Here is a 21,736-nt window from a genome sequence, read left to right on the forward strand (position 1 = left end):
GTGCCTGAGTCTGTGTGTTCTCTAAGAACATAGTGAGCAGCATTTGAGTAAATTCTGCATTCTTTTCACAGTAGAGACACATGTGAAGGCAGGGCAGTTGGGCCTTCAGCTCCTGGGCCTGTTGATTAGAAGGGAGAAACGGTCTAGCCAGGATCACAAGGATGCGATCGTGACCGGTTGATCTAAGTGGGATCAAAATCTTTTAATGTACTATCTCTACATAAACAGTTTGTTCTAAACATCTTGTTTCCATTTTTGTGTGGTTGATAGTGGCATTGCTGATGTTCTGTTGTACATGCTTTGTTCCAGCTACCAAATTGGAAACAACCAAAAAGCTTTGTTCTATCCACATATATACTATTTCTTCATGAAATATACATCAGTATTAAGATTTTTTAAAAATAACACATTCTATTTAATGGAAGAGAGCTTCCAAATTGTCTGATTAGATAGTATAATGGACTGAATTGTATTCTCTCAAAATTCAATGTGACTATACTTGGAGATAGGACCTTTAAGGAGATAATTATGGTTAAATGAGATCATAAGGGTGGCCCCTAATTGAATTGGACTGGTGTCTTCCTAAGAGGAAGAGGAGACACCAGAGCCCTCTCTATCTTTCTTCATGCACACAGAGGAAAGGCCATGTGAAGACACAGCAAGACAGACATCTGCAAAGCCAGAAGGTGGCAGGAAGAGAGGTCTTACCAGAAACCAACTCTGCCAGCACCTTGATCTTGGACTTCTAGACTGTGAGAAAATAGATATCTGATGTTTAAGCCACCTAGTCTGTGGTATTTTGTTATGGCAGCCAGAGCAAACTAACACAAATTTATACATAGATACATAGATGATAAATGATTGATGACGATGATGATGATGATGATGATGATGATAGATAAATAGATAGATAAAGATAGAGGCAGGTATATGACACACACACACATACACACCCCAGCCCACAAAGAATTTGTAGTCTTCAAGATACTTCATGTCTCATAAGATCAAACATTCCTCCTACCAGTTGCAGCTCAGTTTTACTGTTTAATTATTCAACATCCACTATTTGATGGCTACAGAAGCATCAACAACAATCTTGGAAGGTCAGTAGAGCCAATGATTCACATGACTTAGGTGGTAAAGCTTAGGGTCACTCAGGAGTCCTCATGACCTGAGCTGGCAGTGGGTGTAGAGATGCAAGGCAATTAGTAGGCTCAAAGGAGGACGTCCCCTTCCATTGCTCAGTGACTCCTAATCAATTCCTCAATTGACTGACAGATATTGGGTGTCTACCAATGAAGAAAAACCATTTTTTTAAGTATGCCAGCAAAAAATGTCAGAAGCAGTTTTATTCTTAAGTTCTGCTGAGGCAGAAAAGGAATAATTGAAATTGTTAGCCTCTATCACCTACTGTTACACTGAAATTTTTTAGCTTTGAAAACAATAGAACTTAAGGAAAGAAGCTAGAAGTTCACTGAGGACTGATGCACCTCAACTGATACAATTTATGGACATCATTGATTTTACACCAGCCATTGTTGATAACGTTAAGTAAATAATGAAATGATGCTTTGCAAACCTTGAAAACAGCTCATGCATAAAAGTATTATGTATTTCAAATTTTACATCTTTCCCCTTGGGTGTCAGAAGCTTAGACATCAGGAAGTATAACATATATCAAAATGCAATCTGATTTGAGGCTTTTAGCCTTGACTAATGAATTCAACTAACAAGATCATTTTCCAAGGGAAAAAATGATTGCCTTCTTAAAGAGGAAATACATATTTTTATTATGAAAGAAGGACTTACCATTCTAGTTTCCATATTAGTAGGTACAATATGCAATCCATAATGTATGCCTGGCCTTTAGAGGAAGCAAGGAATACAGGTGTAGTCTGTGTCTGTGCTTAAATTTTGCTCCAAATGCCTCCCCATCTTGAGCTCCAGAAAGAATAAGGTATACAGGAGAAGGGGAACATGACACTAGATCCAGCTGTGGGAAACCCATCGAAAAGAGTGGTGACAAAAGGCAGGCTTTCTCTCTTGACTTAAGAGAGAAAAAATCCCTAAGGGAGAAAGACAGGATTGAGGTAGCTTCCCATGGACAGTGAGAGTCACTATCCAGGAGTGCATTCAAGAGGTGCAAGCAGCACCAAGGACAGCAACCTCTAAGACAGAATCAGGAAATGCCAGCAAGAAATGGGGACACCAGAGGGGCTGTACAGCCCACAGAATAGTTCCGAGTGTATGGAGGACCTCCCTCCCAGAACCCCTTATGCAGGCCTTCAAACTAAGGGCAAATAGTAGTACCTGTAAGCAGTCAGGGAGAGTCTAAGAAATATTTGGGAGAAGATTCATGAGGAAATTATTTTCCCAACTAGTCAGGAAGGTAACAGTTGAGGCATTAAGATTCAAGACATTACTATAATTTTTTCTTTACATTTATTTTATTTTTTTACAAATAATTGAATAATTTATGCAGAGTAAACTGTATGGATTTAAAGTATACAATTTGATGAATTTTGACAAATATATGCATCCATGAAGACACACCACAATCAAGATCCCAAATACCTGCATCACCCCCCAAAGTTTCCTTATCCTGTACATAATACTTCTTTCCCTCCACCTTTATCTTATACAATCATTAATATGCTTTCTGTCACTGTAGATTACAGTGTATTCTCTAAGATTTTATATAAATAGAACCATAGAGTATATACTCTTTTGTGCCTGGCTTCTTTCACCAAGCAGAAAGATTTTGAGATTCATTCACATTGCTTCATGAATCCATAGTATATATATATATTTTTTATTGCTGAGTAAATATTCCATTATATGTATATTCCACTTTTGGTTATCCATTTACTATTAATAGACATTTGGATTGTTTCATTTGTCATTATTAAAAATAAAACTGCTATGAAAATTCATGTACAATTCTTTGTGTGAACATATGTTTCCATTGCTCCCTTGTAAGCACTCTGGAGTATAATTGCTGGGTCACATAGTAGATTGATGCTTAACATTTTAAGAGGCTGCAATACTCTTTTCCAAAATGGCTGTACCATTTTACATTCCCATAAACAGTGTTTGATAGTTACAGTTGCTCCACATCCTTGCCAACACTTGGCATTTTCAGTTTTTAATTTTGGTCACTCTAAGGAGTTTGTAGTGTGGTATAGTGTTATCTCATTGTGGTTTTGATTTTGCTGATAATCAATGACTTTGATTATCTTCTCAATTCCCTATTAGCACTTTGTAGGTCTTCTTTTGTGAAGTGTCTGTTCACACATTTTACCTCTTCTTTATTTGATAGTCTTTTTTATGATTGAGTTGCAAGAGTTTTGTTTGTTTGTTTGTTTATATATCCCGGTCTGATTTATGTGTTGCAAATGTTTTCTCCATGTCTGTAACTTGCCCTTCATTTTCTTAATGGTGTCTTTTGAAGAGAAGATATTCTTTTATTTTTGATAAAATCCAATTGATCTACTTTTTCATTTTATCCATAAGCTTTGTGTTTCTTATATAAGAAAGTATACCCCAAAGTCAAAAGATTCTTTCCTATTTCGTTTTCTAGAAATTTTATAGTTTAACTCTTACATACAAACCTAAGAGCCATTTAGAGTGAAAATTTTTGTGTGTGTATTGTCTGAGGAAAAATGTTCATCTTTTTCTTGTGAATATCCAGTTGTTCCAGCACTATTTGCTGAGTAAACTTTCTTTTGCTTCTTTATAATTTGAGTTCTTTGTCTTCTTATTACTGAGTTACTGGAGTTCTTTATGTATTTGGGATATGTATACCTTTGTCAGAAATGCTTAGCAAATATTTTCTCCTGATACATGACTTGCCATTACATTTTCTTAACTGTACCTTTCAAAAGCAAACATTTTTAATTTGATGTGGTGGATTTATAGTCTAAATTGTTACTAGTTCCCCAGCCCAACAGCTATTCCTTGTTTCTACATCTTCACATTTCCCAATCATTAACACTTGAGTCAGCCTTTTACTTCAAAAGACAAGGTCACAGGGGTATGTACATGATTTCAATACTGATTTCTAATTTAATTACATTGTTATTGGAGAACATTCTATTATTTCAGTCATTTCAGACCTATTGGGACTAGTTTTATGACCCAGTATATAATCTGTCTTGATGAATATACTATGTGCACTTGAAAATAATATATATTCTGCAATTTTGGAGTGTCCTATTCTATAAATATCAATTAAGTCGAGGAAGTTGAGAGTGTTGTTCAAATTTTCTGTGCCTTTATTGAGTTTTTGTCTAACGTTCTTTCAAGAGCTGAGAGAAGAATGTTAAAATTTCCTACTACAATTGTGGAATTATGTATTTTTCCCTTTTTACCATCAATTTTTGTGTCATGTATTTGAGGCTCTGGTACTAGATATATACACATTAATAATTATGGATTTCTGAAGTTGTCTCTTTTATCATGAAATTCCATTTTATCTCTAATAATAATCTGTCTTGAAATCTATTTTATCCAATATTAGTGTAACCACTCCAGTTCTCTTATGCTATTGTTTGAATAATGTATATGTTTCTATCCATTTACTTTCAATCAGTGTCTTTATATTCCAAGTGTGTTTCTTGTAAGCAGTGTATAGTTGGGTCTCACTTTTTAAACTATTCAGATAATTTCTTTCATTTCATTAGTGTTTAGACCACTAACATTTCAGATAATTATTGATATCGTTGGACTTATTAACTTTAGTTTTTGCTTCCTATTTTCCTCTACTGTTTTTTTGTTCCTTTGTTTTTCCCTTTCCCTCTTTCGAATTATTTGAATATTTTTAGTATCCTATTTTAGTGTGTTAAATATGGCAATTTTATTATCTTTTAGCTATATGTCTTTATATTATTTTTAAAGGCTGATCTAGAGATTACAATATACATTCTTAATCTTTCCTGATCTGCTTGAAATTAGTATTCTACTTCTCCATAGAAAATGGAGAAATGAAACCACATAGGTATCTTTATATCCCTGCTCCTTGAATTCTTTATGTGATATTTGTCATAGGTACTACATTTACATACATGTAAAAAAATCACATAATTCATTGTTGTAATTTATGTTTTAAGTAGTCACACATATTTTAAATAACTTAAGTAGAAAATTGTAATCTTTTATTTTTCTCCAGATATTTCAATGTTCTTAACTTTTCCTGAAGATCCAGTTTTCCCTCTGATATAATTTTCCTTCCATACTTAATATATTTGGACATTTTTCATGCTCTTAAGTATTATTCTAAAAGATGAATTTAATAGCTATATAGTATTGCATGATATAGATTCTCCCATTTTAGGATATTTCATTTTTTTTCTACTTTTGTAAAAACTTTGAGGTGTAACTTTTGTCTGTAGCTCTGATTATTTTCTCACAATAAATTCTTATTGGGAAATGGAGTATAAAGAATGTTAAAGTTCTTAATCCAGAGCAACTTTATATTTTATTGTTCCAGAAACGTGCATGTGTTCCAACACTGGGTGGTGTTTTTTTGTTTGTTTGTTTTTACAAATATGATAACAGAAGCTGTATTTGATGGTTTACATTTTATTTGGTTATTAGCGAAGTTGAATATCATTTTATGTGTGTGGGGCAGTGTTCTTTTTTTTTAAACCAATAGTCAGTTTGTGATAATATTTTTATATTTTTTTCTAGCAGTTGGAACCGTCTTTTCCTAGTGAACAGCGTGATTACTTTATGAACTAATGATACTAATCCTTTACTTATTATGTGTGATGTAGATATTCATGGTGTGTCCTTTGCCTTATACTTTTGTTCATGGTATTTTAATATGCCAAAGTTATCTAATAGAATATAAAGATATATTCATTTATGAAAATGCCCTGTTCCAGCCATGGGTGAAGAGACAGGACATCTGCTGACACTTCTCTAAATTTCTCTAAACATGAAACCAAAACTTGGTCTGAAGAGAGGAAATACCCATGTGTAATGTAGAAGACATGCCACTTCTGAATTGCGTTCTCCAAAGCAGGGTGTCTTGGTGCTCAGAAATCTCTGAAAATTAGGTATCAGACAGAAAGAATTAAAGATAGGGACCCCTAACTGCAAACAACCTAACAGCAAACGACGATTTCAGAATCATGGACTAAGGCTTACTGCTTAAAAGAACCATAATCCGTGGTTCATTCAGTCTAGAGAACAGCTTCATTTTTCCAAAAGCAAGTATGGTGGAATATATATTGGAGCATCCACTTTTGTCTGTGCTACGCACTTACAGGGGACATACTCTTAAGATGCAAGCCAAAAGCAGTGCCTTATTGGTGAATAAAGAGACATTTATATCAAGGATTATAACTTACAATGAAATAGCCTCTCACAGGTCCCTTTGACATTTCAGTTTCCTCCCAGTACTGTCCTTCTAGTAGATGAAATCATATTTACACATTACTCTCTCTGACAACTGTAAATTCTTCTCTCTCCTTTCCTTGGTTTGAAGGAAGTTGAATGGATCTATGTACACAAGCCACTCTTAAAATAAATCTCTCCCCTCTTCTCTATCGATGGATAATTAATGTGATTCTGCTTCAACAACTGCTAATTTCTTCAGCTTTTCAGCTAGGACTGGGCTACTTTACATATGGTGTGAGGGGTGAAAAAGGAACAGAGGGAAGTAAGCACAAAAGGAAGAAGTAGTGGTTAGTAGGTTGCTGAGAAAGTTCTCAGAAGTTTGCAGATTGAAAAGATTGGAAAATGAGCAATTCTGTGTAAGTGTCTGGTTTCTTTTCTTTGGCAGTTCCAGGCAGAAGAAAAAATATATATACATCTGTGACTTCCGTTCCTGCTTTATGGTCTCCAGGCAAGGTCCACTCCCTTTATCAGCACCCAGAAAACTCATATATATCTATCTAAGCCCCTTCTCTCTAACAGCTACAAGAGTGAGGCTCCCATCACTCGAGGCCAAGAGACCTCTGTGGTTACACCCATCTGCACCCCAGTCTCCTGCCTGTAATTCTGTGTGAGCAGGGCCTGCCCTAAAAGGTAACCCTATCTGCTGAGGAATGCTAATGAGGGAAGGATAAGAGCTCTTCAAAGAGAAGGGCAGGTTTTACAGGTGGCTATTGATGGAACAATGTATGTGCCATCAATCTCCTTGGGATTTGGTAAATGACAGACTTCTGTGAGATGGATCCTGAAAACAAAGGGAATCTTGCAGAAAAATCCACGATCCATGTCCAGAATAACGTAGTATCCTTGTGATCATCATCTGCTTTCAATAGCCGACCCAGCCATTTAACTTTAGCTTCCCATTAACCAGGTGCCTCAACTAGTTCTTCATACAAACTTTTTTTTTTTTGGTCCCTCAGTACCTAATGGAAAGAAAGGCCCCTAACACTAATATGGTAAAGAGGAGAACCTTTCTCTCCACAAAGGTTTCTACTGAAAGTGGAAATTGCTCTTTAGTCATAAAATATCGATAGTACTCTGTTGGTATCAGGGAATGTGGACCAACTTATGTGACCTTAAATAGAAGTGGGAAATTATTATCAAAAAACAACTGCTTTTAGAATACTGATCAGAAAGGTCAGAAACAAATTGGAATCAGAAAGTGGGATGCTGTGGGAACCTCAGCACTAACCTGCCCCTGAAACCAGGCAGACTCGTCCACCAGCCCCCTGTGTCCTTGGACACATACTCAACTTCCTTATGCCTCAGTTTCCTCATATTAAAATGAGAATAACAATATTTTGTGAGGATGAAATGAGTTAACTTGTGCCAAGGGCTTAGAACTATGTCTGAAATTTACTAAACACTCAAATAGTAGCTGTTGTTGCTGTTGCTATTGTTGTTGCTTGCTTCATTTTATCTAACCACATATTTTGATTTCTATTTTGTTTCTTTCATAGAAAGCCCCACTATCTGAAACTATCTCGTTTACATAATCATTTATTTGTATAATATTTGCCTTCTCCGCTAGTATGTAAGTTTCTTCGCAACCTCAAGGACAGTGGGTGTCCTGCTGTGTGCCCTGTTTGCTGGTGCTGAGAACTCTCAGCTTGTTTCTTACCCAGACTTGTACTCTGGAAACTGTAACAGTGTCTCATCCCCAGGACTGGTTCTATCTCCCTACCTAAATGCTGGACTTCCTACCCCAAGGAGGGGAGCTCCTTGAGCCTCAACTGTAAAGATGAATTAATCAGAATTCATTTGGTTTCAAGTCAGACTGAGAAGATGACCATTTATAATGCTTGAAGTTCTGTCCCTTGTAAGGATTCCCTTCATCACTTTTTTTCAGGAACAATCCTAGTTGGAGTGGTAATGCTGTAGCAGTTCACTTCCAATTAATTTCAGTATTTTGTGCAAAATCGTCATGAAACAAGCCCTAGTTTTTCTTCTTTAGTTAACTAGTTATAAGGAACTCTACATGTGGGCTGAGAGAGAGGAGGAAATGAGGCAAAAGTTGGTGCCATAGCAGCCTGAGCTACCTGCTCACACATCGCACAACTTACTTATGCCTGCTTGAGCCTAGTTTTGTTTTGTTTTGTTTTTTGTTTTGTTTTTTTGTGTTTTTTTGTTTGTTTTTGCTCTTGAGGATGGATTGCTGCTGTGCATATACAATATGATTATATAACATCTAGCTCATGATGAGAAGTTCAGATTTTGTGGTCACTTGATGTCCCACGTTTAAGCATTCAATTTCCCCTAAGACCCAGTAAGAAATCAGATGCTACTTCTCAAAAGAAGAAGAGAGTACATAGTTTTTGTCTAAAATCTTAGGACGCTATGCTGTAATTCTCCTCCCCTGGCTCCTCAGATGCCCCATGCAACATCCATACTTGCCACAGTCATCTCAGGCAACATCAGATCTGCAGGAGTGCACCCCTCCCATGGTTGAGCAGCTTCCATGGCAACGTGGACTTGTTGCAGACTCATCTTTTGCCCTGGGCCTCACTCAAAACTGACAGTCGTCTGGGCTACTCAGTGAATGGGTCACAGCAGTACACTTAAATGAGGAATATGTTGCCTCCAAAAGAAAAAAGAAAACCTACCAAGGATTTTGCCTCTTCTTTAGTGATAAGGGGGTGTGAGGTGCAATAATTGGCTTTGGTGATGTCCTGAAATGGGGGTAATAATATCATCTAACTTACAGAGGTTTTGGGAGGAGAACATGAGATACCTGGCACAATGTATGGCATTTAGTAAGTCCTTAGTAAGTATTAGCTCAGAGGATGTTGGGTGTGATGATGATTCTGCTTATTATTTCAGCAAGACTGCATAGAGAATGCCTTTTCAGACTTTTAAAAACTTTCCTTCACCACTGCACACCGCAATCAGCAGAGTCAGAAAAGGATAGAGATGACATTTTAGGTAGCCATAACTGTATTCATATCTATTATAAAAAGCAACTGTCAAATTCAAGAAGCCAGCTTAGATCTCTACTGTAAAAAGTTAATGAAAAGGAACTGCCATTAAATAGAGTCAGAATACCCACAGGGGGAGCTCTCACACCCTGTGATAGCAGCAGAGCCGACCAGGAAGGAGAAAGACTTCTCTTTTAGCAAGGACTCAGCAGCTAATGAAGTCATGGACTCTTTTTACTGCAGCCCTCTCAGCTTCCTTTTCCCTCTAGAAAAGCATTCTCCTTCCCTCGCTGTGTGGGGACTTGCATGTGGCTAACTGTGGTTGCAGACCCTGAACTGTAATTCTCTGATGATCCCAAATAATCCCACCTTTGCGGGAGATATACCTGGCAGTCTATTTGTTTCAGGTCAACAGTACAAACAGCCGTTGTGTGTCTAAGTCATTTTATATGTAGCTATATTCCAGTGAAGTCCTAGATAATTTTTTTTACAGTTTTTAGCAAGAAAGTGACAAGAAGTATCCTTGGTCCATACTTGCTGTGTATGTTTGTGTGAATGTGCATCAGGGCAGGGGTGTGGGGAAGGACAGGGGGCGGGTACAGTGACCTCCACCCCCAGGAGGATAACAGGCCATTGGGTTCCTAAGTACCAAACCCTCCATAATCCTAGAAAGAATAAACAGGTCTTTCCGGGTTTCTGTGGGCTAAGACCTTCCTAACAGACAATTCAATTTTTACTTTCAAGAAGGAAATGAATACTCTGAGTTCAAAAGGCAAAGGCAGTGGTAGACCTGGTATGAAAATAACGGAAAGGAAAAGAAACAGAGGCTTTGGGTCAAGGAAAGAGGTAGTCATCTGCTCCTGAACAGATGGAGCTCCTCAGTGTCTCCCTCTGTGTCCTCCCACTGTTTTCAGGATCTGTCTGTGTCCCAGGAAGTCCCAGGGTCAATCAACTATAGGCTCTACTACTGGGAGGGACATCTTGAAAGTGTCCAGCCGTGGTGGCTAAAACAGAGGACCCATCCCAGAGGTACTCTTTCCAAGGAAGCCCTCCTACCACATGAGTGATAACATTGTCACCCACGGGCTTCAGCATACTGAGCACCACTTACTGTGGAACTGCAGTAGGACACATCCCAGGACTTGTAAGATCTATGTGATCACCAAGACCCACTGGGTGGAGAAGGAGTTGGAGTGCATATGTAATCAGCTCTTTGCAGGAAACTGCCCTCAGCAGGAAACCCCTTTACTTGTCACTTTAGCAAAGCTATATTGTTACTAATTTTTAAACCAAGCACCCCCTTGCGCTCCTCATCTCTGGCTCTAGCAGACCTTTCAAATCTTTTGATCGCACAATACTTCTTTGGTTCTTTCCTAGATCAAAGAAGTAGAAACGAAGAATAAGTAATTAACAGATGACCATATCTCTTCCCTAGCTTCGTCTTCAGTAATATCATGAACAAACTTTATGAACAAACTGTGTAAGCAAGAAAACATCTAGAGGAAGATCACAAGAAGTAAATGGGCCTGCATGCCATGGGGGATAGCGATGACTCTGACCCCCATCTCAAAGACTAACTGAGATTATTTCCTTTTTTTCCTTTAAAACTTTCATGGTCGAGCAGAATGTTTGGAGGTGATTTTTTGGGGAAGCTGAGTCTACCATCTCCCCAGATTAACGGCATTCTGATTAAAAACAACTTTCTTTTTTACCAACATTTGTCTTTCTTGAGTTTGATGTTTGAGCGGTGAGCAGCCAGACCTAATTCGGTAACACATATACGCTGGAGGTGAACTGAAACAATTTGGTGCACACCGAGTATGGGACAGACAGATATTCCCTTTTCATTCATTTATTTCTTGTATGTGTCAGGTGCTAGTTTAAGTGTTTTCACATAGTAACATTTAATGGAGAAGTTGAGATTTCTGCTCAAGGTGAGAGCCAATAGGCCTTAGAGCACATGAGTGTGTTTGCAGGGTGTAAGCATAGTAGAAACTATGTATAAGGAACCACATGGAGTATAAACAAGGGATAGATGAGAAGCATTCTATTGAAAGACATCAAGTAAGTTTTTTGATCCTAACAGGAAAATAGATGATATGTCATTCTCTATCAAGGCTTTCTCCCCTCATTAGACTAGAAACTACATGAGGGCAGGGATCGTTAGCTTCGTTCAACACAACATGGCCAGGGAGATATAGGTCACCTATATAACTCAGCCCATAAGACACAGTAAATAAGCAATAGAAAATTGTTAAAGGAATGAATGAAATCCCCCAGACAGAGAAACTAGGGATACTTGAACTGTTATAATGGGATACCAAGTCTTACAGTTCCTGGATGACTCCTTGACTAGTTTAGCTACATTGTTGACCTATATTTAAGCAGATATATAAACAAGAGAACAATTTCACTTCCTTAGGACCACAGCAGAGGAAATGGCAATTAGCAAATAGCAGTGTCCTCGGCTTCCCTTTTCAAAATCTTCTGGGTCACGCTATTGGTGCCACTGTGGACAGCCTCTGTCCTCAGATCCAAGTACAACTGTCAATTTCCGAGAGGAACTGATTCTGAGTCTCCTGGAACAAGACTCCATGCTGCCGTGGATTTGCTGCTGGTTCTAGGTGAGTGGACACCACAGAGCAGGACCTGGATGGGATGGATTGTTCAGCCTCCCCAGAGCACTAGTCTCAGATGCCCATAAAAATTCCCTTGGGCTCTGCCCTCAGGCATTCTCTAGGGGTAAGATGGACTGGGGAAGCTTTCCTTGGAATGTGGGCCCCTATCTTCTTAAATAAGAATTTAGCAGTGTGTCAAAATAAAAATGATGACAATAGAAATGTTAATATTTTTTGAGTGCTCACTAGCAATTTGCTTGTGTTAAGTATTTTCATCTTACAGTAACTACTACTGAGTAGAATTTGTGTCAGAATTGAAGAATAGATAAATCGATGGTTATTATATAATTAACCACATCAAAATGCTAAATAGGAGAAAAATTATGGTGACAACAGTTGCCAAAGGTATTAGAATAGGTATAAAAAAATCAATATCTATTCCTAAAATAAGTATCACAGAAGACTACCTACTTAACATAACAAAGAATACCTGTTCTAGATTGACAGCCAATATTACACATAACAGAACAACACTAAAATTGCCATTCAGATTGGAGCTAGAACCCAGATGCTTGCTATCATTATTATTTGTAATAGTTTTTAAATTTTGCCAATACGCTAACAGTAGCAAAAGTAAGAGGCATACACATTGGAAGGCAAGATTTTAAATATATTATTAATTCTTTACTCATTCCCACCACACTTATTTGGCACTTGCTTGTTTGCTATTGTGTTATGAACTATGCAGTCTCTATTCTTGATTATATCATCTATGTGGTATAGTTTGAAGTACATGAATATGAATTAATTAGGAAGATTCAAGATAAACAACCAAAACAGTGACATCCTTGAATATTATCAAATACTAGTTTGAGATTATAGCGAAGAAATTCCATCTAAAATAGCCATAAAAGTGAAAAAATAGGAGTGATAAAAATATTTTTTGACTTATAAAAGGAAATCTATAAAACTGTACAAAGAAAACTTCAATGAATGAAGACATGTCATTAGTCTGGATAGGAACACTAAGGTAGAAGTGTTATAAAGATGTCAGTTCTCCCTAAGTTGATTTATAGATTCTATATCATTTCAATCAAACTACCTGCAGAATTTTCCTTGGAACTCAATAAAATGTTCAAAAACTTATCTGGAAAAATCTATTGGTGAGAGTATCAAAGAATAGATTTTTTTTTTAAAGAGTAACATTGGAAATCTAATTCATATATTTAAAAAATAGATTCTAGAACAATATAAAAAGATTATATAATGGGTACAAGATATAAATATAGATCAATGGAAAATAATAGAAATCTAGAAATACATTCAATTACATATTAGCTTAATTTATGGTAAATAGACAGCATCACACAATAGAAATTTACAGATTCCACTGTAAATTTTAAAGTAAACCAGATAATTAAGAAATAAGTGTATTTTTTTAATTCTCAAAAACATGGAAAATGAATTAAAACTGTATTGGATTTTTATACAGATTATGTCTTCCAAAATGTTGAAGTAGTAGAAAATTCAGAGAAGATTTTCTAAAATAAATATTTGATATTTCTGTAATATGATAATAATACAACTATAATAAAAATGAGTATTACCTTTGGAAAATATTTACAGCTAATAAAGAAAAGAGCTGAGGTATGATGCAAAGAATTCATATAAATTGGCAAAAAAAACTTGAAAATGTTTTGGGTAAATGGATAAAGACCATGATGATCTACTAAAAGACACTTCCTGCAGCAGCTGCTTACTTGATCACCCGCTTCACAAAAACCATTGTTTATCCCTAAAACCTAGCAGAATGCCTGGCATATAGCTGCACTCAATTAATATTTCTTGTATGAATGAGTAAATCCATTCAAGAAACACAGATTAAAACATGGCGGTACAGTTTACAGTCAATAAATTTGCAACAGCAACAATAATCCCAGAAGGCTACATGCTAGTTTCCCAGTGCGGGAAGACTGAGTGAAGCAGATGCAGTCACATTGCTCCTGGCAGCGGAAGTGGTAAAGCATATCTGGAAAGCCAGTTAAAAAATGGCATGTATGTTGACCTAGGAATCCCAGTTCTGGGAATCTAAAATAGAGGGGTGAGCATGGAGAAGAAAATATGCATCATGATGTTCACTGTATTTATTATAATATGATAATATCAAAGAAATGGAAGCAGAATTCTAAACTGTATCTTAACAAGCACTAAAATTAGGTTAATGTAGAACACATACAAGAAAACTGTTTGGAAGGAAATAGTGAAATCTGATGAGCTGTGGAATTGAAAATATACATGGGCAGTTATATTTTTTTAAATATAAATAATATTTAAAATATTTGAAAAATAAGAGTTTTAAACTTCAATTCTGATAGTAGGCTTAGCATTTTTACTCTGATGTATCCCTGTTGCATTGCAAAACTACACAAATGGTCTTTTTTAATTCAGTAAAAAGGAGAAGTTTGATACCCACTTCTGTGTTCTTAACAATTCTCTCTCTTCCCACTGTCCTAGCCCTATCACACTGTATTGTAATTTCTTATCAACTTAGTATCTCCTCCATTAGACTGTAATTTTCTTGAGGGTAGGGGCGGTGTCTTATTCTTGGTAACTCTAATATTTAGACCCACTCCTGGCACAGTAAGTGTTTACCAAACGCTTGTTGAATAAATGAGCGTGTGAACAAAGAAGTTGCTTCCACTGAGTGCCCTTATAAAGGGACAATCCCCCAGAGAAGAACTTGGTGAGATCAGCCTTCTGCTAAACCCTTCTCTGGACACCAAAGTCAAACCAGAGAGCAAGTAAGGGAGACCAGTGCCGAGGAAAGGGAAGGGCTAGACGTCTTTCTCCACTGTCCTTCTTGCCTCTGCGCTATTCCACACTAGTGTCTGGGACCAAAAAAGAGAATTGCTGAGTAGCCAATAGGCCCTGATGATGAACTGGAGAAGTGTCCATCAGCTGTTTGGGTAGGGACAGGGCAACATAGAGAAGGCAAAGAAAGGCAGATAAAGTGTGAGTGTGCAGCTGAGGACGGAATCCCTGTACTGTGCTAATTTCTCATGTCTCTCTCTCTTGCAGTTCCTGGCTGAGGAGAGACCTGTAAGTTCCTCTTTGTTTCTTCTTCATCGCCTTGGAGTTATAGTGTCCGGCACAGGAGCCTGGGGAAGCTTGTACCAATCCTTCTCCCCACAGCTGCAGGGAAGTGTCCCCCTTTCCCCTAGGCCCAGTCATTCTAGTCCTATCATCTACCTCTCGATTCCTGACACCTTCCTGCTCTGCTCTGCTCAAGAGTTTACTTTCTGACCTCTTCTGCAAAAGGAGGAGGACGCACCTGACAAAGGAAAGGCAGGTAAGGAGACAGTGTCTTCACCTGGCTGCAGGTGCGTGAAGTCTCCTGGGAGCACCCCAGCTGGAAGTCCATTTTAGGAACAAGGAGGCAGTTCTGACAGAAATACTCACAGGAACTGTCTCACCCAAATCTTTGATCCAGGCTCAGAACAAACTCCTGTCATTTCCTTTTTACCTACAAACTCAATATTTCATATTGACCCTGTTTCAACTTATTTCCTGGTCTGATCAAGAGTCAGAGCTGTTTTGGGGTTTGGGAGGAGGAACTGTTTACTCATTTGTCTGATTCATTTCAGGCCCCGATACTCATAAAGAATCATACGAGAAAGTCCCATAACTACCCCAGAGCAACGTGGACTCCTCATTTCCTTGGCACCAGCCAAGCAAGAGATGAGGGTTTTGGCAGCCAATCCAAACTTAGGGTCTCTTTCTCTTTCTTTCTCAAGCAGAGAGCATGGTTTAGTAGGAAGACTATGGCCTTAAAATTCAGCGAATGAGGTTCAAATCCTATCTTTGCTACACTCTAGCTCTGTGACCATGGGCAAAATGGCCTGATCCCCCACTGACTTACATGTTTAAAAATTAGACATGATGATAATGACCCCATGGGTATTCGTGAGGATTCAGTGACCTCATGTAAAGAGTATAACTAGGTGCCTGGCGCCCAGTGGAAACTTGATTCATGACAGGTTCCTTCCATCTGCTGCCCAACCAAAACCTTTGCTCTCTTCCATCCTCCATGGACCACCATCTTCCAAGACACAGTGGTAACAATGACATGCAAAGCATCCCTCTACCCAGGAACAGAGAGAGCATGATGAGCCTATGAAAGCATATGGACTAAAAATTTCAAACGCTATTTAAGAGACATGTGCTGGGAAGCACCAGTGCTGTACCCTGAACTTGAGTCCCAGTGACCCTGTGTACCTGGTAGTCTCTTCAGATGAGGGAGAGGAGGGTCAGTCTTCAGAAATCATCTGGTCCTGAGTGAAGGGTAAAATTCATGAGGAAAAAGCAAAACTGTCATTGAAGAAACTATGAATGGATAGGTCTTGTGGGGAAAGTGAGTGCAAGATGTCAACAGGCACCCAGAGGATGGAAAATCAAGGAGTGAATTGAGTGTCTACTGTCTGTTGCAGACTGGCTGATTCTCCAGGTCCCACACTCTATCTTTGAAGGGGATAGAGTGATTCTGAGTTGCTGGGGAAGGGAGGGAGGGGAATTAAATGAAATGATTTACTACAAGGATGGGAAAAAACTTGCTGCTTGACGTAGGGAATGGACTTGAGGACATGGGGAGGAGGAAGGGTAAGCTGGGACAAAGTGAGAGAGTGGCATGGACATATATACACTACCAAATGTAAAATAGATAGCTAGTGGGAAGCAGCTGCATAGCACAGGGAGATCAGCTCAATGCTCTGTGACCACCTAGAGGGGTGGGATAGGGAGGGTGGGAGGGAGACACAAGAGGGAGGAGAAATGGGGGTATATGTATATGTATAGCTGATTCACTTTGTTATAAAGCAGAAACTAGCACACTATTGTAAAGCAATTATACTCCAATAAAGATGTTAAAAAAAAAAGAAAAAAACTTGCTGCTCTTACAAGGAACTCAAGCTTCAGCATACCAAAAGCGGTCTCCATATACAATGGCTTATATAATCGCGCTGCTTTCTGAGAAAGGTTATGTATCTCTGTGGCAAAGAACTTCTAACCTTGTAAGGGTCAAAATTCAAGGTAATGACTACACTCCAGGTATAGCAGGGTTGGGTGCAAACAAGGCTCGTCAAGGAGCGGGGAGGCAGAGGGTGTGCTCATCAAGCTTCCCTAGAAAGCCATGGGTAAAAATTATGATACTTCAGTTGTGCCAGGGAGTTGGGTGGTGATTCTATTGACTTCATTTTGTAAGACCTATTTGATAGTGCTGAGAACATAGATGAGTCTCTCCAGGTGCTCTGAGCCTCGCTGCCCTGGGATTATGTTTGTTCTTCTCTTTAGAGCTGTTTCCACCTCCTGTGCTGACAGCTAACACCGTCTGGCCCACCAAAGAGAGTCTAGTAACCCTAACCTGTGAGACTCCGCTCTCTCCACAGAGTCAGATGCCCAACTTCAATTTCACCTCTTCAGAGATGTCTAGGACCTGGGGTCATGCTGGAGCAGCTCCCCAAAGCTCCAGATCACTGCCAGGTGGGGAGAAGACTCAGGGTCTTTCTGGTACAAGGTACAGAAGTGACTTCCTGTGTCTGGAAACAGAGCCAGAGATTCCAAATTTATGTGCAGAGTGAGTTTTGGTGAAAAGGGACACTGGGGCTTGAAAAAGGGAGGTAGGGCAGGGCATTATTCAGACCTTGATTCTTCTTTTCCCATAACATGGGGATGGGGGATCTGTTCCAGAGAGATCCTGAGGCTATCCTGAGCTCCTCTCATTTCTAATAGTGCTTTAGGACTGGAATAGTTACCGAGAGGCTTCAAGAATCATAAAACTTCAAAATGTCCACCACATTCCTCTTAACTTTACCTTTCCTATTGTAATATAATCAGGTATATACTGGGTGCCTATTATTATGCTATAGAGGCTTTGCAGAGAGCTGACAGTCAGCTAGAGAGTAGCCTAGTACCAAATCCAACACAATAGGATTTGAGAGAACAGAGAGACCCATTTTATATCGGAGCAATTAGAGAAGATAATATTGAAGCAGAGGGTCTTGAGGTAGGTATGAAAAGAAGGGAGAGAAGCAGTTTATCATCTTGCATGATGTCCCTTTAAAGGAGGGCTAATATTTTCCATTACTCTTCCTAGTTCTCAACACTAGACTTCTACCCATTGTCACCAAGCACAAGCCCAAGGATTGTTCCCTGGCGTTGCCCACCCTGGCCCCCTAGGGGAAAGAACCTCCTGAAGTGAGTACATTATGAGATGAGGAACCTCATGTGACTGAAAGCTGAGAAGTGAGAATCTTGCCTCCCACAGAAATATACTCAGGATTGACACCCAGCATCCTCAATTCGTACTCTGCAAAGATCTCTCTTTTCTGATCTTGCTCAAAATTTCCAACTCCATCTGCTGTCACTTTTAGGGTGATACCAACCACTTCAGCCCTGATGTTCCCAAGAGTCAAGTCTCACCTGCTGTCTCCTGTTCACACAGGGATCCCTGTGTCTTGTGTCTCCATGGAAACTCTGCCCCCAGAGGGCAGGTGTTTGAAAGGAAGACACTGGTCCTTGTCTGCTCTGTGTCTGAAGGCGCAGGGGACATCACCTTTTCCTGACATAGAGGGGACGGGAAGGAGAGTTTGGGGACAAAAACTTGGCATTTCCAGGGAGCAGAGCTGTAAAGCCTTGTTATCACGGAGGGCCAGGCTGGGGGATACTACTCTACAGCTGACAACAGCTATGGCCTCATCCAGAGTGAGGCAGTAAATATCACTGTGAGAAGTGAGTTCCACCCGCCCACAGTTCAGTCAGAGGTACTCAGACCGGGCTCAGGGATCCTTTGAGTCATGAGAACACTTTAAGGTGATCATAGGGACGAGAGCAATGAAGAGCTAATTCTTTTCTGACAAAGGCAGACCTTCCAAAATAAATAGCTGCCTTAGGGGAGCTACAAATTCGGTAGAAAAAATAAGATAGTAAGATGAAAGAGATGAAAGAACACTGTTGCTGTCAGCCAGCCGGAGAAAGTCTTCCTGGAATTCATCCTCGCAGCTCTGGGGTAAATGCCTCTACAGCTGTGCTATTCAATACAGTGGCTGCTCGTCACATTTGGCTGTTTACATTTAAATCAGTTAAAATAAAAAATTTTCTCTTTTATCCACACTAGTCACATTTCAAGTGCACAGCAGCCATACGCGTGTAGTGGCTGCCATACTGAGCAGCACGGATATAGAGCATTTCCACCATTGCAGGAAGCTCTGTTGGACAGCCCTGATCTAAGGATTAAATCTGGAATGTGGGAACAGAGGCAGGGGTAGATGGTGAACTGTCAAGAGGAAGAGACCCTCTCTGACAGCCCACGGTCCCCCTCAGGTCCTGTGTGTCGCCCTGTCCTCACGCTCAGGGCTCCCGGAGCCCAGGCTGTGGTGGGGAACGTGATGGAGCTTCTCTGTGAGGCCTAGAGAGGCTCTCCCCGATCCTGTACTGGTTTTATCATGAGGATGTCAGCCTGGGGACCAGCTCGGCCCCATTTGGAGGAGGACCATCCTTCATTCTCTCTCTGACCACAGAACATGCTGGAAACTACTACGTGAGGCTGACAATGGCCTGGGGACCCAGCGCAGTGAGGCACTGCTATTCAATGTCATTTGTGTGTTGCTTGAGCTTGGGTTACACGCTTCCCTTCCAGAGGAAAGACTCTAAGCATGCCGGTCGATGAGAAATGGCATTTGGTTATGATTGGGGTTCTTCGGGAATTCCCTGGTGGTCCAGTGGTTAGGTCTCCGCACTTTCACTGCCATGGCCCAGGTTCAGTCCCTGGTCAGGCAACTGAGAACACACAAGCCATGTGCCACAGCCCAAAAAAAAAAAAAAAAAAAAAAATTGGGGTTCCTCAGTGACATACTGGAAATAGAGACTACTAGAAATTGTGAAAGTTAGCAGCCAGCCTCACACTAGCCTGAGAGGAGTGGACTACACTCCGGGTCATTGGACAAATAATTGAGCATCCACTTAACCATTTCAAACTAAGGCAAAGCTCACTGGGACCCCTGCCCCATCCCTGACCTCACACCCCCTCCCCCGCAGTATCCGCAGATTTCCAGCCTGAGTCCCAGGCCTCTCTCCTCAGAACCTGCAGAGGACAAGAACCACCTTCTGGCTGCGGTCATGATGGGGAGGTGGGGGGAGTCACTGCTTGGTTTCCTGGCAACTGCTGCTCTGTTTTTTACCTAAGGTTCCGGAGGAAGTCAGGTTTGTAACTTCTGCTTTTACTCTTTGTTGCTCTATCACTGATTATCACCAAAAATACTGCTTGGGTGCAGCAGGCGGCATACACATAGTCTGGAAGCTACCACCCAGTTGGTGAGGCTGTCAGTTAAAGTAATTCAACCCTCCAAGAAAGTGCTTTACATATGTGAGTTCAAGTGAGACTGATTGCCCATTTACATTTGTTTATTCAATAAAACTCTGACAAAATAGCTATGGGTTAGAAACAATCTCCATGAAGACGCATAGACAAGAGAAATACAACAGGGAACTAGATTTTAAAAGAAATAATCTGAGTATTCTAAGTACTATAGAATATAGTACAATGGGTATATTAAGCACAGTATAACTGGCATATTCATTATAATATATTATAATATACTATATTATGCATAATTATATATGATAATGTATAATATAATAGAAAGAGCCTTGGATTGGAAGTAAAGAGATGAGTTCTAGCCACAGTTCTGCCACTTGCTGGGTGGGATATATTAAAAACCTACCAAGACAATGATTTTATCTCTCTGACCCTTTTCTTTCTCTGAAAATGGGGATATTAATGCATCCTCTCCTTGCCCTCATAGAGGTATTCTGAGGATAACATGAAGTACAGAATCATTTTATATAAAATGTCTTACTTCATTTATTCATTTAGCTATACCTCTAATTCATTCCATGAAGGACTTGAGAAAGCTTGTGACAAAAACATTGACAATTAGAGAAGAATGAAGTGCAGATAGAGAATCAAGCCCGTGGAAAACATAAATAGATGGAAGTCAGCCACAGCTTGCTTACCTCAGCTTGTACTCACACAGAGACAGGTCCTAGGCTGCCCTCTTGGTAGCAGGAGGGTGCTGGCTGCTCCAAGCCTACCTCTTGTTTAATGCTCAGGATCCAGATGGCTCCTGCAGAAGTCTCAAGAAGAACTTGGGACGAGCCAGCCTGGAGCATGAATGGCACATATCCCACCCTTTACAGGAGTAAGGAAGGAGGAGGCAACCTCACCCAAACCTCATGAACCAAGCACAATTGTCATCTAATAGGTGAGGGATGCCTCCCCTCAGAAGAGGACTTTATTGGACACACAAAGCCAGCTAAAATCTTGACAATAGACAATCAGATATCACTACCTTGACTCCAAGAAGTCACTTGTTCCAAAATTAATATAGGCTAGGTCCTTTACCCACAATAGAATAATCACATTTTCTCTCCCAATTCAGCCCCCTTCCATCACCTTTTTCAAGTCTTATGCCCTAAGAAGAGCTGTTAATCCCAAGAGAGGCTTTTGATGTTTCTCTCTGGGGAGTCTTTCCACTACTTTTACCTTTTTTAAAAAAGGCTCTTGTAATATTATGCCACAATGCACTTACTAGATGGGTTAGGGACGCCCAGCATATTGATGCCAAGGACAGCACTTCCATCCTTAGGAGCCCTCCAGATATCCAGCAAGCTCACATAAAGACAATGTCAAAATTAGAGAAAATCCTAACTAAC

General features: G+C 39.7%; 1 protein-coding gene across 1 annotated transcript in view; it reads left to right on the plus strand.

Moving 5' to 3' along the window:
• The window catches only part of LOC102996963 (Fc receptor-like protein 5), a 101,081-nt gene extending 81,406 nt beyond the window's left edge, over positions 1–19,675 (plus strand). Inside the window, 3 exon segments of the mRNA XM_028488147.1 lie at positions 19,346–19,441; positions 19,444–19,560; positions 19,563–19,675. Coding sequence (XP_028343948.1) covers positions 19,346–19,441; positions 19,444–19,560; positions 19,563–19,675 — 326 coding nt within the window.
• The last annotated feature ends 2,061 nt before the right edge of the window (positions 19,676–21,736 follow it).

The sequence above is a fragment of the Physeter macrocephalus genome, chromosome 4, assembly GCF_002837175.3.
Source record: "Physeter macrocephalus isolate SW-GA chromosome 4, ASM283717v5, whole genome shotgun sequence".
Taxonomy (NCBI): domain Eukaryota; kingdom Metazoa; phylum Chordata; class Mammalia; order Artiodactyla; family Physeteridae; genus Physeter; species Physeter macrocephalus.